This window comes from Chiroxiphia lanceolata, chromosome 30 (genome assembly GCF_009829145.1).
Source record: "Chiroxiphia lanceolata isolate bChiLan1 chromosome 30, bChiLan1.pri, whole genome shotgun sequence".
NCBI classification, from domain to species: domain Eukaryota; kingdom Metazoa; phylum Chordata; class Aves; order Passeriformes; family Pipridae; genus Chiroxiphia; species Chiroxiphia lanceolata.
Genome location: NC_045666.1, coordinates 1,900,439 through 1,920,167, shown reverse-complemented (window position 1 = coordinate 1,920,167; position 19,729 = coordinate 1,900,439). Strand labels below are relative to the sequence as shown.

The following is a 19,729-nucleotide window of genomic DNA, read 5'->3' as shown; positions in this document are numbered from 1 at the left end:
GCTCTGAAGCAACAGCCCAGGCCAGGGACGGGTCCCTGTGGACCCTCCGTGCTCGGTGGCTGATCCTTGAACTCCAGGGACTTTGTGATCCCGTGGGTTTTCTCAACCAGATTCCAGCCTCCACGTGTTTCCCCAGACAATGTCCTTGTTTGTTTGGAGTTGGGCTTCCAAGGAATTTCAAAGCCAAACAGTGCACTAAAAAATAATAATTAAAATCTGCTTCCGAGCTCTGGTGCTGCTGCATCCCGTGTCCCGGCTGGAGCTCTCTGCTCCCCCAGCTCTCCCAGCTGCCCAGCTTATCCTGCTGCTCGTGTCCCCTCATCCTGGGGCCCTTTGTCAGGGATCATCCTTGGGGAACCCTGAGCTCAGCTGTGGACCCCGAGGCGGGGACAGCGAGGGAAGCAGCGCTCCGGTCTGTGGTGGGATTTGTGCCACCTCCCACTGGATTCATGTGCCCGTTCCCCACAGGTGACACCAGGAGGTGGGGGGACACCTGCCTGGAGCGTGCAGGGAGGGCAGGACCCTCCTTAGGAGGCCACTGTGAGCTGGCAGCAGCCCAACCCTGTGCTGGTCACTCTTGACCTCGACAGCGGCGTTAAATCCCCGTCTCCGGTGCGGTGTGATCGGGTGACACTCGGATTCAGGGAAAGGCAGGAGTCCTTTACTGGGACTGTGGAAAAATACTAGAGAACACGTGTCAGGAGCTGGAACCCTGGACTTCTCCGTGGCTCTCAGGGCAGCTCCTCTTCCCCTTCCCCTTCTCTTCACCTTCTCCTGCTCTTTCCTTTTCTTTTTCCCCTTTCCCGTGGCTTTTTGTGCGGTCAGAACCAGGAGCTCAGCGATGCCAGGGAATGCATTTATTGTGCTGGCAGGTCACTGGTGCTGGCACCGCTCCTTCCCAACCCTGGCACTGCTCCATCCCTGCCCCAGCAGCCCAGGTGCCCAGAGCTCCAGTTTTCCCCGTTTCCCCAGTTGTCCCTGTCATGGAACAGGTCCCCTGATGTCCCCACAGTGCCAAGCCCACAGCTCTGTGGGGATTGTGGCTCCCAGGCAGGGATTCAGCAGCTCAGGATGTGTGTGGGGCTGCTGGGAACAGGCTGCAGAGGTGCAGTGATTTGTTGTTTCTCGGCTTAAGGTTTGTTGTTTTCCTTTATAAAAGGAGCCCCCGGGAAGGGGTTTGAAATATCAGGACATTTGATCCCGAGCGCATTACGAACCCTAAACGCTGGCAATCTGGCCACTATTAAAATGCCTTCCTGGGCAGCATCAATCCCAGCACGCTGGTCTCGGGGGGTGTTTTCATTGACTCCATCTCAGCCCTGTCACTCCCGTGGCCTGTCCCGGTGCCAGCGGGCAGAGGAGCTGTGGGCGCTGGGGCAGATTGATTTCAGGGCGATGTTGCTCTGCAGAGGAATCCAAGTACATTTCTTCCCCCACTTTGCATGGAAAGCTATTTTTCTTCCTTGCTGCCTCATCCTGGCCAAGAAAGAGGCTCCGACGTGAACTCACTTGGCAGGAGAGCGGGATGATTGGTAACTTCATCTCCTGGTTCCTCTCTGTTGGGTTTTTTTTAACTGTTTATGGCTGTTCTTGTTGCAGCAACACGGGAGAGCAGGCACTGAGTGAGGGCAAGGGCTGGGGGCTGTGTCCCTGTCCAGGTCCTCACACCAGCTCGTTTTGTCAGAGGGACAACACCATGATGATGATTTTAATCAGTCTGTTAACGAAGAGCCTGCTGGTCCCTGTTTGTTCTGGAGGCAGATCTGCCACTGAGACACTCTGGACCTCGCTGCAGCTCTGCCTGGCACCTCTGACTTCCATTGCCTGGTGTTTCCCCTTGTAGGAGACAGGAATAAAGCCCCCAGGGGGACTGAGACCCCCGGGCTGTGGTGGCAGGGTGAGGAAGGGTGTTCTTGGTTCCCCCACTCGTCCCTTCTGTCTCCCTGTGGCCACCCCTGAGGTGTCTCACGAGCTGCATTCCCACCTCGTTGGAGACAAAAGGGTGACACTGATGTCCCGAGTCATCAGGATCCTCTTGTGCCCAGGGATGGGTTTGATTTCATATGGACAGGAGCGTGTCTGTCCCTGCACATGTCCGTGTGTCCATCCTGTGCTGCCTCGTGCCGGGTTCACCGCGCGCGGCCGAGCCCTGCGGGATCCTCTCTGCCCACACCGGCCCCATTTCTGCTTCCTCATCCCCCCCTGCCCCCAAATCACCCCAGTGACAGTCCTCGGGTTCCTGTCGAGCCTGTGTCTCTCTCCTCTCACCCAGAAGGAAGCCAAGTGCCCTGCCCCTCCCTCGGCCTCTGCGGAATATTTGTACCCATGGACTGGTCTCATTAAGGCAGAGCAATTAGCGGTCCCTTGGCTGCCCTCCACGCAGCCCGGAGCTCGTTCCATCCCTGTTCCTGCTCTTCCCACCTCCGGTGCCTCTGCAGAGATGCTGCAGGGCTGAGCCAGGACACGGGGAGGGGGCAGCTTTGGGGTGTCCCCCCCCGGGGAGCTGAGGGCTGTGTCGGTGGGGGCTGGAGAGGTGCTGGTGACCTCTCGGACACGGTTCCCCTTTGGATGCAGCCGTGGTGCTGTACCGGGGCTCCGAGGCACGGGGAGCGTGGTCTGACAACCCAGAGCTCCCTGGACAAGGACGATGCTCCAGCACCTTCCATCAGTGCTCTGCCCGTTCCCAAGATGGGACGTCCCTCCGGGGGGGGCTGCACAGCCCCAGGGGGGCCGGTGTTACCCCCAGGGGAATGTTTGGCTTGTGCAGGAATGTTGTGTGAGTGTGTGCAGAGCCACCGGGATCCGTCCCAGTGCCGAGTCAGACGCCCTGGACGGGGGCCACCGGCTTCCACCCAGCGGTTCCTCCTCGGAGTGAAACGTCTCAGCAGAGGGGGGTGAATTTATTTATTTTTGAGCCTGGTTTGCTGAGGGAACGAGGCCGACGTGACGGCGGTGGCCCTGTGTGGTGGTGGCCGTCCCCTCCGCCGTCCGGCTCGGACACAAGGAGGTGGCTGTTCCTGGGGGAGGGGGGGCCGTGCCGGACCCTCGGGGGCACTGGGTGCCTGTCCGGCCGTCCGGCGCCCTTCGGGGCGGGAGTTTGTCTTCGTGCCCGTCCCGTTAACATACTTCTAATTAAGGAAAATTGTCCCCAGGAGCAGTGTTTATCCACGGAGCGCGGGGCCGTCACAGAGACGGTCTTGTTCTCCCGGGGAGAGGACGTCTGGGGAGGGAAGAGGCAGAAATTCCTCCAGATTATGGTATTATGTAAATGTATCAAACGGATCATTCCCTATAAAAAGGAAAGTAGGAAACCGATGTATTCGAGCGGCCCTGGGGACCGCATTCCTGACGAGCCTCCGTTCCTCCGCCGCCGGCGTTTCTGAGCCGAAACATTCGGCGACTTTTCCAAGCTGTTTTTCCGCCGGGGCCGAGTGTGCCGGCGGCTCGGGGGGCACGTGGGGCGCCCGCCCGGGTGTCTCGCTGGGTGGCGAGTTGGCCACGGCCCCCCCTGCCCCGTGGGGTGGGTTGTGCCAGGAGCAGGGGACGCTGCTCTCGGGGTGGGATCTCCGCGTCTGCCGCGGCACCGACGGGCGGCTCTGGGGTGTTGTCGCTTGGACTGTGGCCCCCACGGTTCCCTCTCTGCCTCCCGAGGCACCTGGGGTTCGTGTCAGGGCTGATCCATCGTGGCTGGCTGGAGCAAGAACTGGGCTGTCACTGCAGATGCGCTTGGACATAAATATTCTTTATTTATTCTTTATTATTCTTTATTTAAAAACCAACATGCAGATGTTGGCAGCGGAGCTCGGTCCGGCTCTGTTCTCCATCCCATGTGCTGGGGTGAGGGGAGAATGCTCCTCAGCAGAACAGGAACAAGGATTTGATGTTGGGGTGAGGGGGAAATACTCCTCAGCAGAACAGGAACAAGGATTTGATGTTGGGGTGAGGGGGAAATGCTCCTCAGCAGAACAGGAACCAGGATTTGGTGCTGGAGCTCCATGCCCAGTGATGTCTCTGGCTGCTTCAGGCAGGGCCAGGACTTCTCCTGACCAGTGTCCCTGTCCTGCTCTCCTGGCAGTGCTCCCTTGAGGGGTAGCTGGGAAGTGGAGTTTCTCCCAGACTTAGAATCATGGAATTATTGAGGTTGGAAAAGCCCTCTGAGACCATCGAGTCCAACCAGCACTGCCAGGCCACCCCTGAACCATGTCCCCATCCCCAAGTGCCACATCCACACATTTCAGGAGGAATTTCTGCATGGAAAGGGTGGTCAGGCATTGGAAGGGGCTGCCCAGGGAGGTTTGGAGTCCTCATCCATGGTGGTGTGCAGGGAACAACTGGAGGTGGCACTCAGGGCTCTGGGCTGGGTGACGAGGTGGGGATTGGGCACAGGTTGGACTCGATGGTCTTGGAGGTCTTTTCCAACCTCACTAATCCTGGAATTTGGTGATTTTTTGATGTGCTGGTTCTTGAGCTCGTTGCACCTCCACAGCTTTAGAGGGTTTCTCTTCTTCCTCGCTCCAGGGGCAGGAGCCCGGGGGAGCTGTGGAGTGGCTGCGTCCCCCTCGTCCCCCTCGTCCCCCTCGTCCCCCTCGTCCCCCTCATCCCCCTCGTCCCCCTCATCCCCCTCATCCCCCTCATCCCCCTCATCCCCCTCATCTCCCTCGTCCCCCTCGTGCCCCTCGTGCCCCTCGTGCCCCTCGCAGCTGTCTGGGGACGGTGTCGAAATCCCTGGTTTAATCTGAGGGAAGATTGCGCGTTTCCTTCCTCCTCCTGTCAGGCCACAATTGATGTGTTTGCAGACTGCACAGCAACTGATTCATGCAGAGCAAAGTTATGTGCTGGGTCAGCAAAGCTCCTTCCCCAAAAAAAACCCACAGCTCTGCAGTGCTTGACTGGGAGAGGGGTAAATCAGGTGGATCGGGCTCTGGGAGGGGGAACCTCTGGCTGCAGCTCCCGAGGGCAGCGTGGGGTCGATGACCCACTTGTGTCAGGGAGTTCTTTGAGTGGGATGTCTCACCTGGAGCACTGCATCCAGCTCTGGGGTCCCAGCATAGGAAGGATGTGACCAGAGGAGGCCACGGAGATGCTCTGAGGGCTGGAGCCCCTCTGCTCTGGAGGCAGCTGGAGAAGGGAGGGCTCTGGGGAGACCTTAGAGCCCCTTCCAGTGCCTAAGGGAGCTCCAAGAGAGATGGAGAGGGACTTTGGACAAGGGCATGGAGTGCCGGGATGAGGGGGAATGGCTTCAAACTGCCAGAGGGCAGAGTTAGATGGGATACTGGGGAGGAATTCCTCCCTGTGAGGGTGGGGAGGCCCTGGCACAGGTTGGCCAGAGAAACTGTGGCTGCCCCATCCCTGGAAGTGCTCAAGGTCAGGCTTGATGGGACTTGGAGCAACCTGGTCTAGTGGAAGGTGACCCTGCCCCTGGCAGGGGGTGGGACTGGGGGATCTTTGAGATCCCTTCCGACCCAAACCATCCCGGGGTTCCGTGAAAGGGGAAGATCCGAGCGCAGTGTGGCCCAGAGGATCTGGTGGCAGCACCAGCTCGGTCAGGATCTCTCGGGCCGTGGTGGGTGTGAAACCAGGAAACATCTGTGCGGGTGGGTTTCGGGCTTTGCTGAATTTGCCAACCCGCCCGCGTTGAGCAACGCTGGTGAACTTGTGGGTGCTCCCTCCGTCCCCCCTCCCTGCTGGGAAGGCCCCCTCACCCCCAGGGGGGCTGCCAGCCTGGACCCCCCGGCCCCACCAGCTTGTTTGGCTGCTTCTCCCGGGAAGAGCCTTGGAAGAGCCGACATCCCCCATTCTCTGCCCCCCACCAACTCCTTTCCAAACACTCCCAAATAAATAAATCTTGGGAAATGAGTTCGGCATGTCGCAACCGCCCGCAACGCCCCGCCGGGGTTGAGCAAGGAGCAGGACTGACTCCAGGATGGGAACTGCTGGGGAGGAGGCACGGGGGCTGGAGGAGGAGGGGGTGGTCGCTGCCCCCAAATTCTTGCTCCCGTGGAAGTCGTGGCAGGACCCCTCCATGTCCAGGGACAGGGTCATCGCTGCTGGGTCCCCTCAGTTGGGTCCGTGGTGTGTCTTGATGATCATGGGTGGCCGTGGCACCTTCCCTGGGGGGAACTGGCACTCTGGCACTCTGCTCCTGGGGGGACACAGTGGGGGAGAGTCTGTGCCCCCCACTCCTCCCCTCTGCCGAGATGGAGGGGGGGAGGTTTCTGCAGGCCAACACCGGGGGTTAAAAATAGACGTTTGCTAAATTAGCTTCCACCGAAAGTTCAAGAGGAAATCCAGGTTTAGCTGAGGCTACAAGAAAGAGCTGAAAATAATAATAATAAAAATAATAATAATAAAAAGTGATTCCTGTGAAGGAGGGGGGAGGATGGTGAGCAGGGAGAGAAGGAGCAAAGCTGGAAAACAAAAGCCTTTGAGGAGGGTAATGCTTTCCAGCTGCAAAAATACAGCCCTGGAGAGGAGCAAGTGCTTGCGTCACCCCCGGCCCGGTGCTGTCCTGCTCGGAGCAGGGGCCAGGCCAGAGACCCCCGGGGGGCACCAGGACCCTTCTGATCCCCGGGGGAGCTGTGGCAGGGTGGGTGTGAGGGGAGAGCAGGGCTGGAAGTCTGTGGCTTGTTTTGGCTGTTTTCCCTCCAGATTCCTCTTCGAGTGTTGGTGAACTTCCCCCCTTGGAAGGGCTGGACTCAGCTCCGGCTCGGCGGGATGTGGCTGCTGAGGCAGGAGAGTGACGGGAAAGGGGTGATGGCGATGGCTGGGCCCCCTCCAGGAGGAGAACCCGGGGGTCCCCAGCCCTGGGTGGGGGGCGAGGGCCCCCGCGCCGTCCCACCAACACTCCCCACCCGCCCCTGCTTGGATCCCTCCCCCGGTCCTGTGACTCTGACTCAGCCACGCAGGCGCCAGCCAAGACCTGCTTTTTTTTGGGGAATTCTTGCACATCCCTTTGCTGAAGTGTTTCTCTCCCTGGCAGGGCTGTGCCTGGCCCTGCCACCCCCTCCCCGTGTCGAGGGGGTTCGGGGTGCTGGGAGTGCAGGGGAGGGTTGGGGCTGCTGGTTGTGACAGCAGGACTCGGGCAGCCCCATCTCAGGGGCACAGGGTGACTCTTGGCACCCCAGTGCACATTTTTAGGTGGTTTTTGCTCAGCACAAACCCCTCTATCGCCCCAGGAGCTGGGCTTGGGGGGCTTGGGGGTCCCAGCTGGCCCAGGAGCCCCAGGAGCCCAAGCGCTGGCCCTGGCACGTCGGGAGCCCTGTGCTGGCCATGGGTTTGGGGTTGATGCTCGTTCCTTGGCTCGGGCTGTTTCCACTTGTTTTTAACGAGCTGCCTCACCCCGGGTGGTGGCTGCGGGCGCCGCGGCCTCGCCCTTCCGGAGGGGGGTCACTGTCGGCATCACCCCCGGCTGGATGTCCCCATCCCCAGGGCTGTGACCTGGGCACAAGGGCTGAGAGAGGTGGCCTGGATAGCCCAGGCACGGGGAGCTGGGGTTTGTGCCCCCCCAGACTTCTGTGTGCTCATCCCGTGGTCTCATCCCGTCCCAGCGGCATCGCCGGGGTGAGCCCCGCGAGCAGGGGGGGTGGGGGGCATTGCAAAACGCCCTGGCTTGATTCATGTTTTCCCTTCCAAGCTGCTGCGTTGGTTAATAATTCAGTGGTGTCTGGCCCTGCTCCTCCGGGGCTGTCTGGGTCCTGCTGGCCTTGGGGTGCCCAGCCTGGGGGGTTGCTGTGCCCCCGTCCCTGCTCCACCTTACCCGTGCCTCGACTGTGGTGCTGCCGTGCTGGGGGCACGGGGTCCTGGGGGGCACTAACCCAAAGCACTTGGCATCTCTGAGACCTGCAGCCCCTCACCCCGGCCCCTGCCCTGGCGGGTGCGGGGAGGGCTGAGCAGGGCTGAGCACTGACCCGGTGGCAAGGCAGGAATTCGGGTGCGTTGGGTTTATCCGATTTAACAGGCTTTCACTGGTTTAATTAAGTGCTCACACGCTGCGTGCCAGGTGCTGTCTCTCACCTGCTCCAGGCTCCAGGGTGTCCCTGCGGCTCCGGATTAGCTCCGCTCCCACCTCACCCAGGGGGATCTGCCCACAGCCCCCCCTCTGCCACGCTGCTCTGGGACGTCCCAGTGCTGTGGCTGGAGCCCCTTCCCCTTCCCTGCTGCCCCCTCCCTCCTCTGGCACCCACCTTGCAGAGCTTCCCCTGCTCCACTGGTGTTCCTGTGGGATGTGTTCCCGGTGTTTCTGCAGGATGCTCTCTCAGTGTTTGTACTGGATGCTCTCCTGGGTGTGTGTGATTTCCCCGGCTTGTCACGGGGCTGCCTGGGGGGCAGCAGGTCCCATGTGCCTGGGGAGCAGAGGATGGGGTGCTGGGGGTGCTGGGGGTGCCATGTGGCTCCATGTGGGGTGACCAGGGCAGGTCCCTGGAGTGGGGCAGGTCCTGGTGCCCTCGTGGCTCCCGCGGCCTCATTCCCCAGCTGTGTTGGTGCTTGTGACCCCAGTGGGCTGGGCTGGGATCAGGGACCCCATGGGGGGGTTCCTGGCTCCCTCCTTCCCTGTCTAACCCCCCTCACCCCTGTCCTGGCCCAGACGTGGAGCAGATGGCCATCGACTGGCTCACGGGCAACTTCTACTTCGTGGACGACATCGATGACAGGATCTTTGTCTGCAACAAGAACGGGGACACCTGTGTCACTCTGCTGGACCTGGAGCTCTACAATCCCAAGGGGATCGCGCTGGACCCAGCCATGGGGTGAGTCCTGGGAATTCACTGCCCCTGGGGACAGCTGGCAAGGGTGGTCTGTCCCTCTGGGGCTCGGGGGTCTCCTGTACCTGCCCGTGTCAAGCCCCCATCTCTGCAGGGACACCTCCCACTCCTCCTGCCCCGGCAGCATCTCCACAGGGCTCAGTCCTGCAGGACCCCCCTGGCCCAGCTCGGGATAAGCTGCTGCTCCCAGCTCGTGCCACGCAGCGTGTCCACAGCTTTACTCCGGCTTTTGGGAGCTGGAACAGTCGGCTCCTTGCACGGCTGGAGCGGCTCCCTCGTGCCTGTGTGTCCGGCAGCTGCCTCTGCACAATCCCAGGGCTGGGGAAGCCGGGATGCTGAATCACTGGAGCAGCTCAGGGCACGCACAGCAGCTGCTGGGCCCTGGGAGTGGGGAGCTGGCGTGGCTGAGGCCACAGTGGGCAGAGTACAGTAACCAGCAAAGAGGGAAATCCCCCCCCTCACCTCCTGCTTTCCAGATTGGCTCTTCCCTCTTTGCCTGGATGGAGAAAGCTGGTGTTATTGAGCAGAAAATTGGGAGTATTTTATATAAACAAATAAATACTGCAGGGAAACTTGGAGAAGACTCCAGCCTTGAGGAGGGCAGGTGCAGAGAAGCCCCACAGGGGACTGAGTTAAGTCCCCTGGGCTCTGTGGTGGTGGTGCCCATCCCCGTCTCTGGCTGGACCTTGTTGGGAAGTGCAGTGGTAGGAGATGCTACCACAGGCAGGACAACTCCTGGGTGCCCAGGCAGATGCCTCAGGTTGTGTTTTAACTTGTACAACCCCATGGGTACGTGTGGAGGGCCCTGGACCTCCTCCAGTGACACCAACACATCTGGGTTGAAGCTCCCCTGGGAGTCTGTGCCAGACCCCGGCCACCCCTCTGCCTCCCGGCGTGAGCACACACCATCCACACGTCCACACCTCCCTCCTCTGGGGGTGAACGTGCCATCCCTGCTCTGAGCTCCTGCCTTTGCTCCTCTCCCACAGCAAGGTGTTCTTCACTGACTACGGGCAGATCCCCAAGGTGGAGCGCTGTGACATGGACGGGCAGAACCGCACCAAGCTGGTGGACAGCAAGATCGTCTTCCCGCACGGCATCACCTTGGACTTGGTGAACAGGCTGGTGTACTGGGCCGATGCCTACCTGGACTACATCGAGGTGGTGGACTACGAGGGCAAGAACAGGCACACCATCATCCAGGGCATCCTGGTGAGTGGGTTTGGGGTGGTTGGGTTTGGGGCTGAGCACTGAGCGCGGTCCTGTCAGGGACGATCTTGTGCTGTGAGTGAAATGAGGACAAGAGGTGGGATCAGGGGTTTTGCACGCCTGGGAGCCAGCTTCTCCTGACTCCTGAATTCCTTGTGGATGCTGGTGCCTTGCAGATCGAGCACCTGTACGGACTGACCGTCTTTGAGAACTACCTGTACGCCACCAACTCTGACAACGCCAACGCCCAGCAGAAAACCAGCGTCATCCGCGTCAACCGCTTCAACAGCACCGAGTACCAGGTGGTGACACGGGTGGACAAGGGTGGAGCCCTCCACATCTACCACCAGCGGCGCCAGCCCACAGGTGGGAGCCCAGCCTGGCTGTAACAGCTTCTTGGGTCCTTGGACGAGGGCTTGGGTGGGATTTCAGGAAGAATTTCTTTAGGGAGAGGGTGGTCAGGGATTGGCAGGGGCTGCCCAGGGAGGTGGTGGAGTCACCACCCCTGAAGGTGTTGAAGGAATGACTGGACGTGGTACTCAGTGCTCTGATCTCGTTGTCAAGCTGGGGTGGTCTTTTCCAACCTCAGTGATTCTGTGATTCCTGCTGCCCAGGCCCTGGGTGCTGCCAAACACCCCGGGGTGCCCCATTCCCTGCTCTCGCTGCGTCTCCTCCTGTGAGGGACGTGGCAGCTGCACCACGTGATTGATGGATCACAGAGGGACGTGGGGGCAGATGTGACATCTTGAAATATTCATGGTCCCACACACTCTCAGTCCCCACTGCCTGTGTGTTTACCCCGCTGCTCCCAGGATTTCCAGGGAGTTGAAAGGCTCCAGCTCTGCACCGTCCCCTCCCCGTGTCCATCCCTGTCTGCCCGCTCCACCCCCAGCACCTTCCTGCAGTTAATCAATTTACTCCTTTAAAATCCTCTTAGTGTCTGCAGCCTGCTCGGCATTTTCCAGAATACAAAATTAATCAGGAGATTTCTGAATGGGGAAGGAGTGTGATTAAGGGGCTCTCCAGGCTGTCCCTGTGCCGCTGGTGCAGCCCCACTCTCCCCGTGGCCTGTGAGGGGTGGGCTGGTGTGGGGCAGTGTGGCCCTGTGACTGTGGCAGTGTGCTGGGACATGCCAGGCTGGCTTCTCCACAGGGATCCTTCCCATAGGAAGGTCCTTTCCCATCTCTGCACTGTCCTGTGCGATGCTCAGCCCCTCACTGACCAGCCAGGAGCTCTAGAGGGAATGGGCCACCCTAAAGTCCAGGGAGGATCCATGAGAGCATCTCCACGTCCCTGTGGTTGCAGACCCGTGTCCCTGTCCCCCTGTGCTCCCCACGCAGAGCAGGCCCCCCCTGTGCTGCTCTGGTGCCTGTGGCTGCCACAGCCCCCTTGTGTTGCAGTGCGGAGCCACGCCTGCGAGCCGGATCAGTTCGGGAAGCCGGGAGGCTGCTCCGACATCTGCCTCCTGGGGAACAGCCACAAGAGCAGAACCTGCCGCTGCCGCTCCGGGTTCAGCCTGGGCAGTGATGGGAAGTCCTGCAAAAGTGAGTGTTGGGCTTCCTGGGGGGAATGCGGGGGGCGAGGGTCCGGGGCCTGGGCTGCCTGCGGGCTCTGCACTCCCTGTGGGCACCGGTCACTGCCTCCTCCCGGCCTCTGTGTCGTAGTGGTGACCCCGTGACAGCCCCGGTGCCATGTGCCACCCCTCTGGCACTGCCCTGACCTGGCTGGTGGCCACGGCCATCCCTGTCTCTCCGCAGAGCCTGAGCACGAGCTGTTCCTGGTGTACGGGAAGGGGCGTCCGGGCATCATCCGCGGGATGGACATGGGAGCCAAGGTGCCGGACGAGCACATGATCCCCATCGAGAACCTCATGAACCCCCGAGCGCTGGACTTCCACGCCGAGACCGGCTTCATCTACTTCGCCGACACCACCAGTTACCTCATCGGGCGCCAGAAGATCGACGGCACGGAGCGGGAGACCATCCTGAAGGACGGTGCGTGGCCGAGGGGCCCAGCCTGTGCCCTCGGGGCTGGGGGCCCGTCATCCCTCTTGGTTTGAGCGGGGATCGGGCGGTGCCGAACACACCGTGAGTCAGGTGGGGCTGTTGCCTCCACGTCTCGTCTCCCGGCTGGTGACGCGCCCGCTCCGGCTTTTCCCCAAAGGCATCCACAACGTGGAAGGGATCGCTGTGGACTGGATGGGGAACAACCTGTACTGGACAGATGATGGCCCCAAGAAGACCATCAGCGTGGCGCGGCTGGAGAAGGCCGCCCAGACGCGGAAGACGCTGATCGAGGGGAAGATGACGCACCCCCGCGCCATCGTGGTGGACCCCCTGAACGGGTGCGGGTGCCGGGCTGGGCAGGGCTGGCTGGGGGGATGACACGGCCACAGGGACGTGGTCGGGTCTCTGCACTGTCACGAGCTGTGACGACGGGGCCAGGGCTCAGCTTCGGGTCTGTGGCAGGTGGATGTACTGGACGGACTGGGAGGAGGATCCCAAGGACAGCAAGAGGGGCAAGATCGAGAGGGCCTGGATGGACGGTTCCAACCGCAACATCTTCATCACCTCCAAGACCGTCCTGTGGCCCAACGGGCTGAGCCTGGACATCCCGGCCAAGATCCTGTACTGGGTGGACGCTTTCTACGACCGCATCGAGATGGTCTATCTCAACGGCACCGAGCGGAAGGCGAGTGGGGGTCCCACAGGCCCCGGGACGCTGATCACCCCAGCACTGGGGCTGTGGGCAGCCGGGGCATTGCCTCCCTCTCTCCCCTTCCACCATCCCTTGCCCCGTCCCCCAGTGTCCATCCCGGCTCACGGAGCCTCTCGTCCTGCCCGCAGATCGTGTACGAGGGCCCGGAGCTGAACCACGCCTTCGGGCTGTGCCACTACAGCAACTTCCTCTTCTGGACCGAGTACCGCAGCGGCAGCATCTACCGGCTGGACCAGGCCTCCAAGGCCGTGAGCCTGCTCCGCAACGAGCGCCCGCCCATCTTCGAGATCCGGATGTACGACGCGCAGCAGCAGCAAGGTGGGGGCCTGGAGCAGGGGTGGGGCTGGGGGGTGAGGATGAGCCCTGCCTAAGCAGCCCCCCCACCTCTTTTCGCTTCCTTTGGGCCATCCCCGTGCACGCTGTCTTTCTGTCCGTAAACTCTGCTGGTGCTCATCCCCTGCCCTTGCAGCCTTCCCTCCCTCTCCCACCCCTATTCCACCAGGCTCTGTGTCCCCTGAGGGGTCCCCCTGGCCTCGTGAGCTGGGGTCTCCAGCTGGGTTCCAACTGTGGAGTCCGTTGAGGGTGTCCAGGAGTCCAGGGACACCCCCGTGGTCTGCAGGGGTCCCTGGGCACAGAGGTCCCATCTCCTCACCCCGCTTTGCCTCCGCAGTGGGCTCCAACAAGTGCCGCGTCAACAACGGGGGCTGCAGCAGCCTGTGCTTGGCCACCCCCCGGGGCCGCCAGTGCGCCTGCGCCGAGGACCAGATCCTGGGGTCGGACTCCGTCACCTGCCAGGGTAGGCTGCCCTGGGCCCCTCCTGGGGACCCCCTTTCCCCACGGGATGCTGTACTTGGTCACCCGGTTCAAATCCTCGCTGTGCTTTCCCCCGGCAGCCAACCCGTCCTACATCCCCCCGCCGCAGTGCCAGCCCGGGGAGTTCGCCTGCAAGAACAACCGCTGCATCCAGGAGCGCTGGAAGTGCGACGGGGACAACGACTGCCTGGACAACAGCGACGAGGCCCCCGAGCTCTGCCGTGCGTGACCCCCTCCTGTGTGCTGGGATTTGGGGCCGGTGGCTGGGGCTGGGTCGGGCAGCCAGGACCCCTCCGTCCCCTCCCCAGCTGGAGGAAGGGAGTGGGATTGAGTGTGGTTGAAGGGAGAAATGGTGGTTGGGATCCTGATCCCCAGTTTGCCTTAGGCTCCAGCCCTTTTCTGTCTATTTTTCCTGCACTGGACGTGGAGGAGGGATGGGGTGGGATGAGGGGCAGGTCCTGAGCGGGTGTCCCCCCACAGACCAGCACACCTGCCCCTCGGACCGCTTCAAGTGCAAGAACAACCGCTGCATCCCCAACCGCTGGCTCTGCGACGGGGACAACGACTGCGGGAACAACGAGGATGAGTCCAACTCCACCTGCTCGGGTGAGGAGCCTGCCTTGTCCTCGGGGAGCTGTGGGAGAGTCCTCGCTGAGCCACAGACATTGCTGTTCCCTGTGGGCTGAGCTGTTGGGATCTCACACATCCCTGTGCCCACCTTGGCTTCAGCTGTGCCCCGCAGGAGCCCGGGGGTTGTTCCCCACCTTCCCCTGGCAAAGCAAGGCAGCACCAGCCACTAATGCTCTGTGTGTCCCTCCCTGGCCAGCCCGGACCTGCTCCCCCAACCAGTTCTCCTGCGCCAGCGGCCGCTGCATCCCCATCTCCTGGACGTGTGACCTGGACGACGACTGCGGGGACCGCTCCGACGAGTCGGCCTCGTGCGGTGAGTGGGACTGGGAGCACTGGGAGCACGGGGGGCTCTGGGGGTGCTGCCCCTCACCCCTCCGTGGGGTGTCCCCGTGCTCATGGTGCCTCTGCCTCCTCCACAGCCTACCCGACCTGCTTCCCCCTGACACAGTTCACCTGCAACAACGGGCGCTGCATCAACATCAACTGGCGCTGTGACAACGGTGAGAGCCCGGCCCGGACCCCACGGCCGGTCCTGTGGGGACGGCGAGACCCGAGGCGGGGGTGCAGCCTGGCAGGGACCCCGCCTGGGCAAGGGCCAGTTCTCAGCACGTGCTGAAGGGCAGAGCCCAGGTCCCAGAGGGAACAGGTGTGAGGCAAAGCCGAGCTCATCCTGCAATCTCCAGCCCCACATTTCCCTTGGCTGCCCCCAGCGCAGCGTGTGCTGCAGGAATAACCCGGCAGGGATCGTTTCAGACCTTGACGCCCTTTGAAAGGTCTCCAAAACTCTGCCCTAGAGCTGGAGCTGAGCACAGAGTGGCTGGTGCAGCTGGAAGGGCTCAGCCACGTCCTGCAGCCCCAGGGAGGGCTGGAAAGCTCTCCTGGTCAGCTCCCATCTGCCCTCGGATCTTTGCAGGGCCAGGCCTGGGACAGAGGGTTTGCCCCAAGGCTGCTTTGCTTCCCCACAAGTTTATTTGAGCCGCTCTGCATCGTTATGTTTAATTAGTGGCTTCAGAGCAGACGAGACATGGATGAGCCCTGGGGATTAGTGGAGCTGTGGGTGGAGGACTCTCCCTGGAGCCTCCCTGAGCTCCCTCAGAGCTGGCCCTGCCGAGGGTGGTCCCTTCTCCTGGGATCCCCCACCATGGCAGCCAGGCCATGGTGTGAAGCCCCTTCATGCAGCCACAGGCCTGCCCAGGGCAGGAGCTGTAGCACCACAGGGCTCCCCCAGCCCGGCTGCCCCTGCTCCCCCAGCCCCCTCTGCTGCTTCTGGTCTCGCCGCCCGGTGCCTGCCCAGCCTGTGTGTGTGTCTGTGTCTGTGTCCACGTCCCGGTGTCTCTGTGCCGCCCGCTGTGCCGTGGTGTGTTGTGTTTGTCACTGTGCCCACGCTCCTGTCTGGTGGTTCTGTGTTTCAGAAAAAGATTGTGGGGATGGCTCTGACGAAAAGAACTGTCCAAAGCCTACCGGTTAGTGCATAGATCAACATGCACCAGACCCCCACCTGGCCCCTGAGCCCCCAAACCTGCCCCTCCAGAGGGCTGTGAGCCCCGTGGGGCTGCTCTTCTGGACACTGGCAATGCCCCCCATGCCTCCAGCAACGTTCCCTGTGCCTCTGGCAATGCCCCTGTGCCTCCAGCAATGTTCCCCGTGCCTCTGGCAATGCCCCTGTGCATCTGGCAATGCCTCCCATGCCTCTGGCAATGCCCCCTGTGCCTCCAGCAATGCCCCCTGTACCTCCAGCAATGCCCCCTGTGCCTCCAGCAATGCCCCCTGTGCCTCTGGCAATGCCCCTGTGCCTCCAGCAATGTTCCCCGTGCCTCTGGCAATGCCCCTGTGCATCTGGCAATGCCTCCCATGCCTCTGGCAATGCCCCCTGTGCCTCCAGCAATGCCCCCTGTGCCTCTGGCAATGCCCCTGTGCCTCCAGCAATGTTCCCTGTGCCTCTGGCAATGCCCCTGTGCATCTGGCAATGCCTCCCATGCCTCCAGCAATGCCCCCTGTGCCTCCAGCAATGCCCCCTGTACCTCCAGCAATGCCCCCCATGCCTCCAGCAATGCCCCCTGTGCCTCTGGCAATGCCCCTGTGCCTCCAGCAATGCCCCCTGTGCCTCTGGCAATGCCACCTGCTCTCTCTGACAGTGCCTGCCAAGCTCTCTGCCTTGGCAATGTCCCCCACGCTCTCCAGCGATGCCCCCCGTGCTCTCCAGCAGTGGGAGGGATGTGCTGGGTGCCAGGGAGTGAACCCAGTGTCCCTCCCAGCTCACCAAGCAGAGCCACTTGGGAAGCTTCTCTTGGTGGAAGCCCGGAGGGGCTGCAGGTACAGGAGCTGAGCTGCTGGTGAGGCCGTGTACAGCCAGCAGTGCCATTGCCCTGAGCAGTGCCATTGTTCCCAGCTGTGCCATGGTCCCTGTCCCATCGTGAGGCACCAGGAGCCAATAACCTTGGCCAGGCTCGGATGGGGCATCCCCAGTGGAATGGAGCCCTGTCGTGGTCCCCGAGCCAGGCCCCCCATGCTGAACCAGCAGAGGGGCTGCATTGCCAGTGTCCTGGTACCCTCAGACCAAAGCTCCCCCTGCCCATCAGCGGGCCAGGGGGTTTCCTCCAGGCAATCTGACCCCCCCAATTGGCTGCACCGGCCCCCTCCCCGTGGGTGCACCCCCCGAGGAGCGCCCCGTGCCCCAGCCCCGCTCCCCCCAGAGTGGAGCGGAGCCTCCCCAGGTTCATGGCTGATCTATGCAGTTTCTGTGTTTCATTTTCTCTGTGCGCTGCTGGTGCTGTGGCAAACAGGGGGGTGGAAGGGCCGGGGGTCTCTGGTCTCTGGTGGGGGTCCCGCCGCCGGCGCCGAGGGGCTGCTGTCACCCCATGTCCTGTCTGCTCTGCCCCACATCCCTGTCATTCCCTGGCGTGCTCTGCCCCGTGTCCCTGTCGTTCCCTGCTTCCCCCACCGCTGCCTCCAGCGGGGGGGTCTCTGCTGTCCTCCCTCCTGCTGTTCCTCCGCCAGCCCCCTCCCCGTCGGGCGCCCGCTGACCCCCTGCCCGCTCCCCTTCCCCCTCCAGACAACGACTGTGGGGACAACAGTGACGAGGCGGGTTGCAGCCACTCCTGCTCCAGCAACCAGTTCAAGTGCAACAGCGGGCGCTGCATCCCCGTGCACTGGACCTGCGACGGGGACAACGACTGCGGCGACTACAGCGACGAGACCCACGCCAACTGCACCAACCAGGGTGAGCCCCGGCACGGGGGAGGGCGCGGGACACGGACCCCCCACCGCAGGCATGGCCTGGAGAGCCGGACCCCTCCCCGAGCAGAGCCCCGCTGCTTCCAGGCAGGGAATTCTGCGGCTTCCTCTGCCCACCCCGAGCGCCCGGATCCCCCTCCTGCGCCTCTGGGTGTCCCTGGCTCTTTCCCTGCTGGCTGAGAGCAGGGATCCCCCATCTGATCCCCCCCCGAGCCCCTGGGCTCCTCGGGGCGCAGGCAGTGAGCAGGACCCCTCCCCGCAGCCACGCGCCCGCCCGGGGGGTGCCACGCGGACGAGTTCCAGTGCCGGCTGGACGGGCTGTGCATCCCCATGCGCTGGCGCTGCGACGGCGACACCGACTGCATGGACTCCAGCGACGAGAAGAACTGCGAGGGCGTCACCCACGTCTGCGACCCCAACGTCAAGTTTGGCTGCAAGGACTCAGGTGAGAGCAAGGGGAGGGAGGGGGGGACCCTCACTGGGGGTGCTGAGTTGGCCTTCCCAGCGCTGGGAAATGGGGGAACACGAGCGGCCAACCCACAAACCGTGATCTCGACGGATGGCGTCATCCTCGGATCCCTTCTCTCCCTCTGACCTGGGGAAGGGGCTGGGACTTGCCTTGGCGGGTTGGGGACAAGGGGTGGAGGGACACCAGCTCTGGGGCACCCCAGGTGCCTGGAATAACGTCTCCTGTGGGTCTGCTCTGCCCCCTCCCCACGCCCTCCCCCTCAGCCCGCTGCATCAGCAAGGCCTGGGTCTGCGACGGGGACAGCGACTGCGAGGACAACTCTGACGAGGAGAACTGCGAGTCTCTGGTGTGCAAACCCCCCTCGCACACCTGTGCCAACAACACCTCCATCTGCCTGCCCCCCGAGAAGCTCTGCGACGGCTCCGATGACTGCGGCGACGGCTCCGACGAGGGCGAGCTCTGCGGTGAGCGCGGGGAAGGGGGTGGGGACGTGGGGACGTGGCGTGTCCCGGGAGGTGACCAGGAGGTGACCAGGAGGTGACCAGAGCGCGTCCTGTCCCCCCAGACCAGTGTTCCCTCAACAACGGCGGCTGCAGCCACAACTGCACGGTGGCCCCCGGCGAGGGCATCGTGTGCTCCTGCCCCCTGGGCATGGAGCTGGGCGCCGACAACAAGACCTGCCAGATCCAGAGCTACTGTGCCAAGCACCTCAAGTGCAGCCAGAAGTGCGAGCAGGACAAGTACAACGTCAAGTGCTCCTGCTACGAGGGCTGGATGCTGGAGCCCGACGGCGAGAGCTGCCGCAGCCTGGGTGTGTGAGGGGGGGCTGCAGGGGCTGGCAGCAGCCCCCCGGCTGCCTCGGGTTGGGATTTGTCCTCTCGTGGAGCTGAGGGTTGTGCTGATGGGCGTGGCTGGGTCCTGCCTGCTGACAGCAGACCCCTCGCTGTGCCCAGGGCTGGGCACACGATCCCCTGCCCTGTCCGTGCCCTCTCTGACCCATCCCTGCTCCCCTCAGACCCCTTCAAGCCGTTCATCATATTCTCCAACCGCCACGAGATCCGTCGCATCGACCTGCACCGGGGGGACTACAGTGTCCTGGTGCCCGGGCTGCGCAACACCATCGCCCTGGACTTCCACCTCAACCAGAGCTCCCTGTACTGGACCGACGTGGTGGAGGACAAGATCTACAGGGGAAAGCTGCTGGAGAACGGGGGTGCGGAGCCTTGGGGTGTGAGGGGCTGCTGGGAAGGCAGGGCTGCAGGTCTGGGATCAGTGACTCCGTGACACCTGCAGTGATGTGGCAGCTGATCCCATTCTGCTCTCATTATGCAGGAGTTAATTAGCATTCCCAGTGCTTCCCTGCTGGTAATTGCAGCCCAGCAGCTGGGCACGGAGCTGGGCCCCCTCCCCATCACTGCTGCTCCCACAGTGGGGCAGCAGGAGCTGGGAGCATGGGTGGGGGGCTGAGCCCTTTGGGATTTGGACCACGGACAGGGGGCAGATGCCGTCTGGGGAGGACAAGTCCCCCCGTCACTGACCCCAGTTATGCTGGGTGGAGCTGTTGAGGGTGGGGTGGTGGTGAATGGGCCCGGGAAGAGGCACCAGCCTGAGCTCTCACTCTGTGTCCCACAGCTCTGACCAGCTTCGAGGTGGTGATACAGTATGGGCTGGCCACCCCCGAGGGACTGGCCGTGGACTGGATTGCTGGCAACATCTACTGGGTGGAGAGCAACCTGGACCAGATCGAGGTGGCCAAGCTGGACGGCACCATGAGGACCACGCTGCTGGCCGGGGACATCGAGCACCCCCGCGCCATCGCCCTGGACCCCCGCTACGGGTGAGGGGCCGGCGCTCACCGGGACACGCTGCCACCCCGGGATCCTGCGGGGGGACG

General features: G+C 62.8%; 1 protein-coding gene across 3 annotated transcripts in view; it reads left to right on the top strand.

The window, feature by feature from the left end:
* The window catches only part of LRP1 (LDL receptor related protein 1), a 74,812-nt gene that overhangs the window by 24,909 nt on the left and 30,174 nt on the right, over positions 1-19,729 (top strand). For all 3 annotated transcript variants that reach the window (XR_004361172.1, XM_032713653.1, XM_032713652.1), the window contains exons 7-25: positions 8,585-8,747; positions 9,752-9,974; positions 10,148-10,337; positions 11,372-11,515; positions 11,729-11,965; positions 12,135-12,315; positions 12,440-12,662; positions 12,818-13,007; positions 13,360-13,485; positions 13,583-13,723; positions 13,983-14,108; positions 14,329-14,445; positions 14,552-14,632; positions 17,185-17,352; positions 17,629-17,811; positions 18,099-18,299; positions 18,401-18,646; positions 18,851-19,048; positions 19,468-19,672. Coding sequence is in view for 2 of the 3 variants with exons in the window: in XM_032713653.1 (XP_032569544.1) it covers positions 8,585-8,747; positions 9,752-9,974; positions 10,148-10,337; positions 11,372-11,515; positions 11,729-11,965; positions 12,135-12,315; positions 12,440-12,662; positions 12,818-13,007; positions 13,360-13,485; positions 13,583-13,723; positions 13,983-14,108; positions 14,329-14,445; positions 14,552-14,632; positions 17,185-17,352; positions 17,629-17,811; positions 18,099-18,299; positions 18,401-18,646; positions 18,851-19,048; positions 19,468-19,672 (3,343 nt within the window). In the remaining variant the exon portion in view is untranslated. The remainder of the gene's footprint in view (positions 1-8,584; positions 8,748-9,751; positions 9,975-10,147; positions 10,338-11,371; positions 11,516-11,728; positions 11,966-12,134; positions 12,316-12,439; positions 12,663-12,817; positions 13,008-13,359; positions 13,486-13,582; positions 13,724-13,982; positions 14,109-14,328; positions 14,446-14,551; positions 14,633-17,184; positions 17,353-17,628; positions 17,812-18,098; positions 18,300-18,400; positions 18,647-18,850; positions 19,049-19,467; positions 19,673-19,729) is intronic.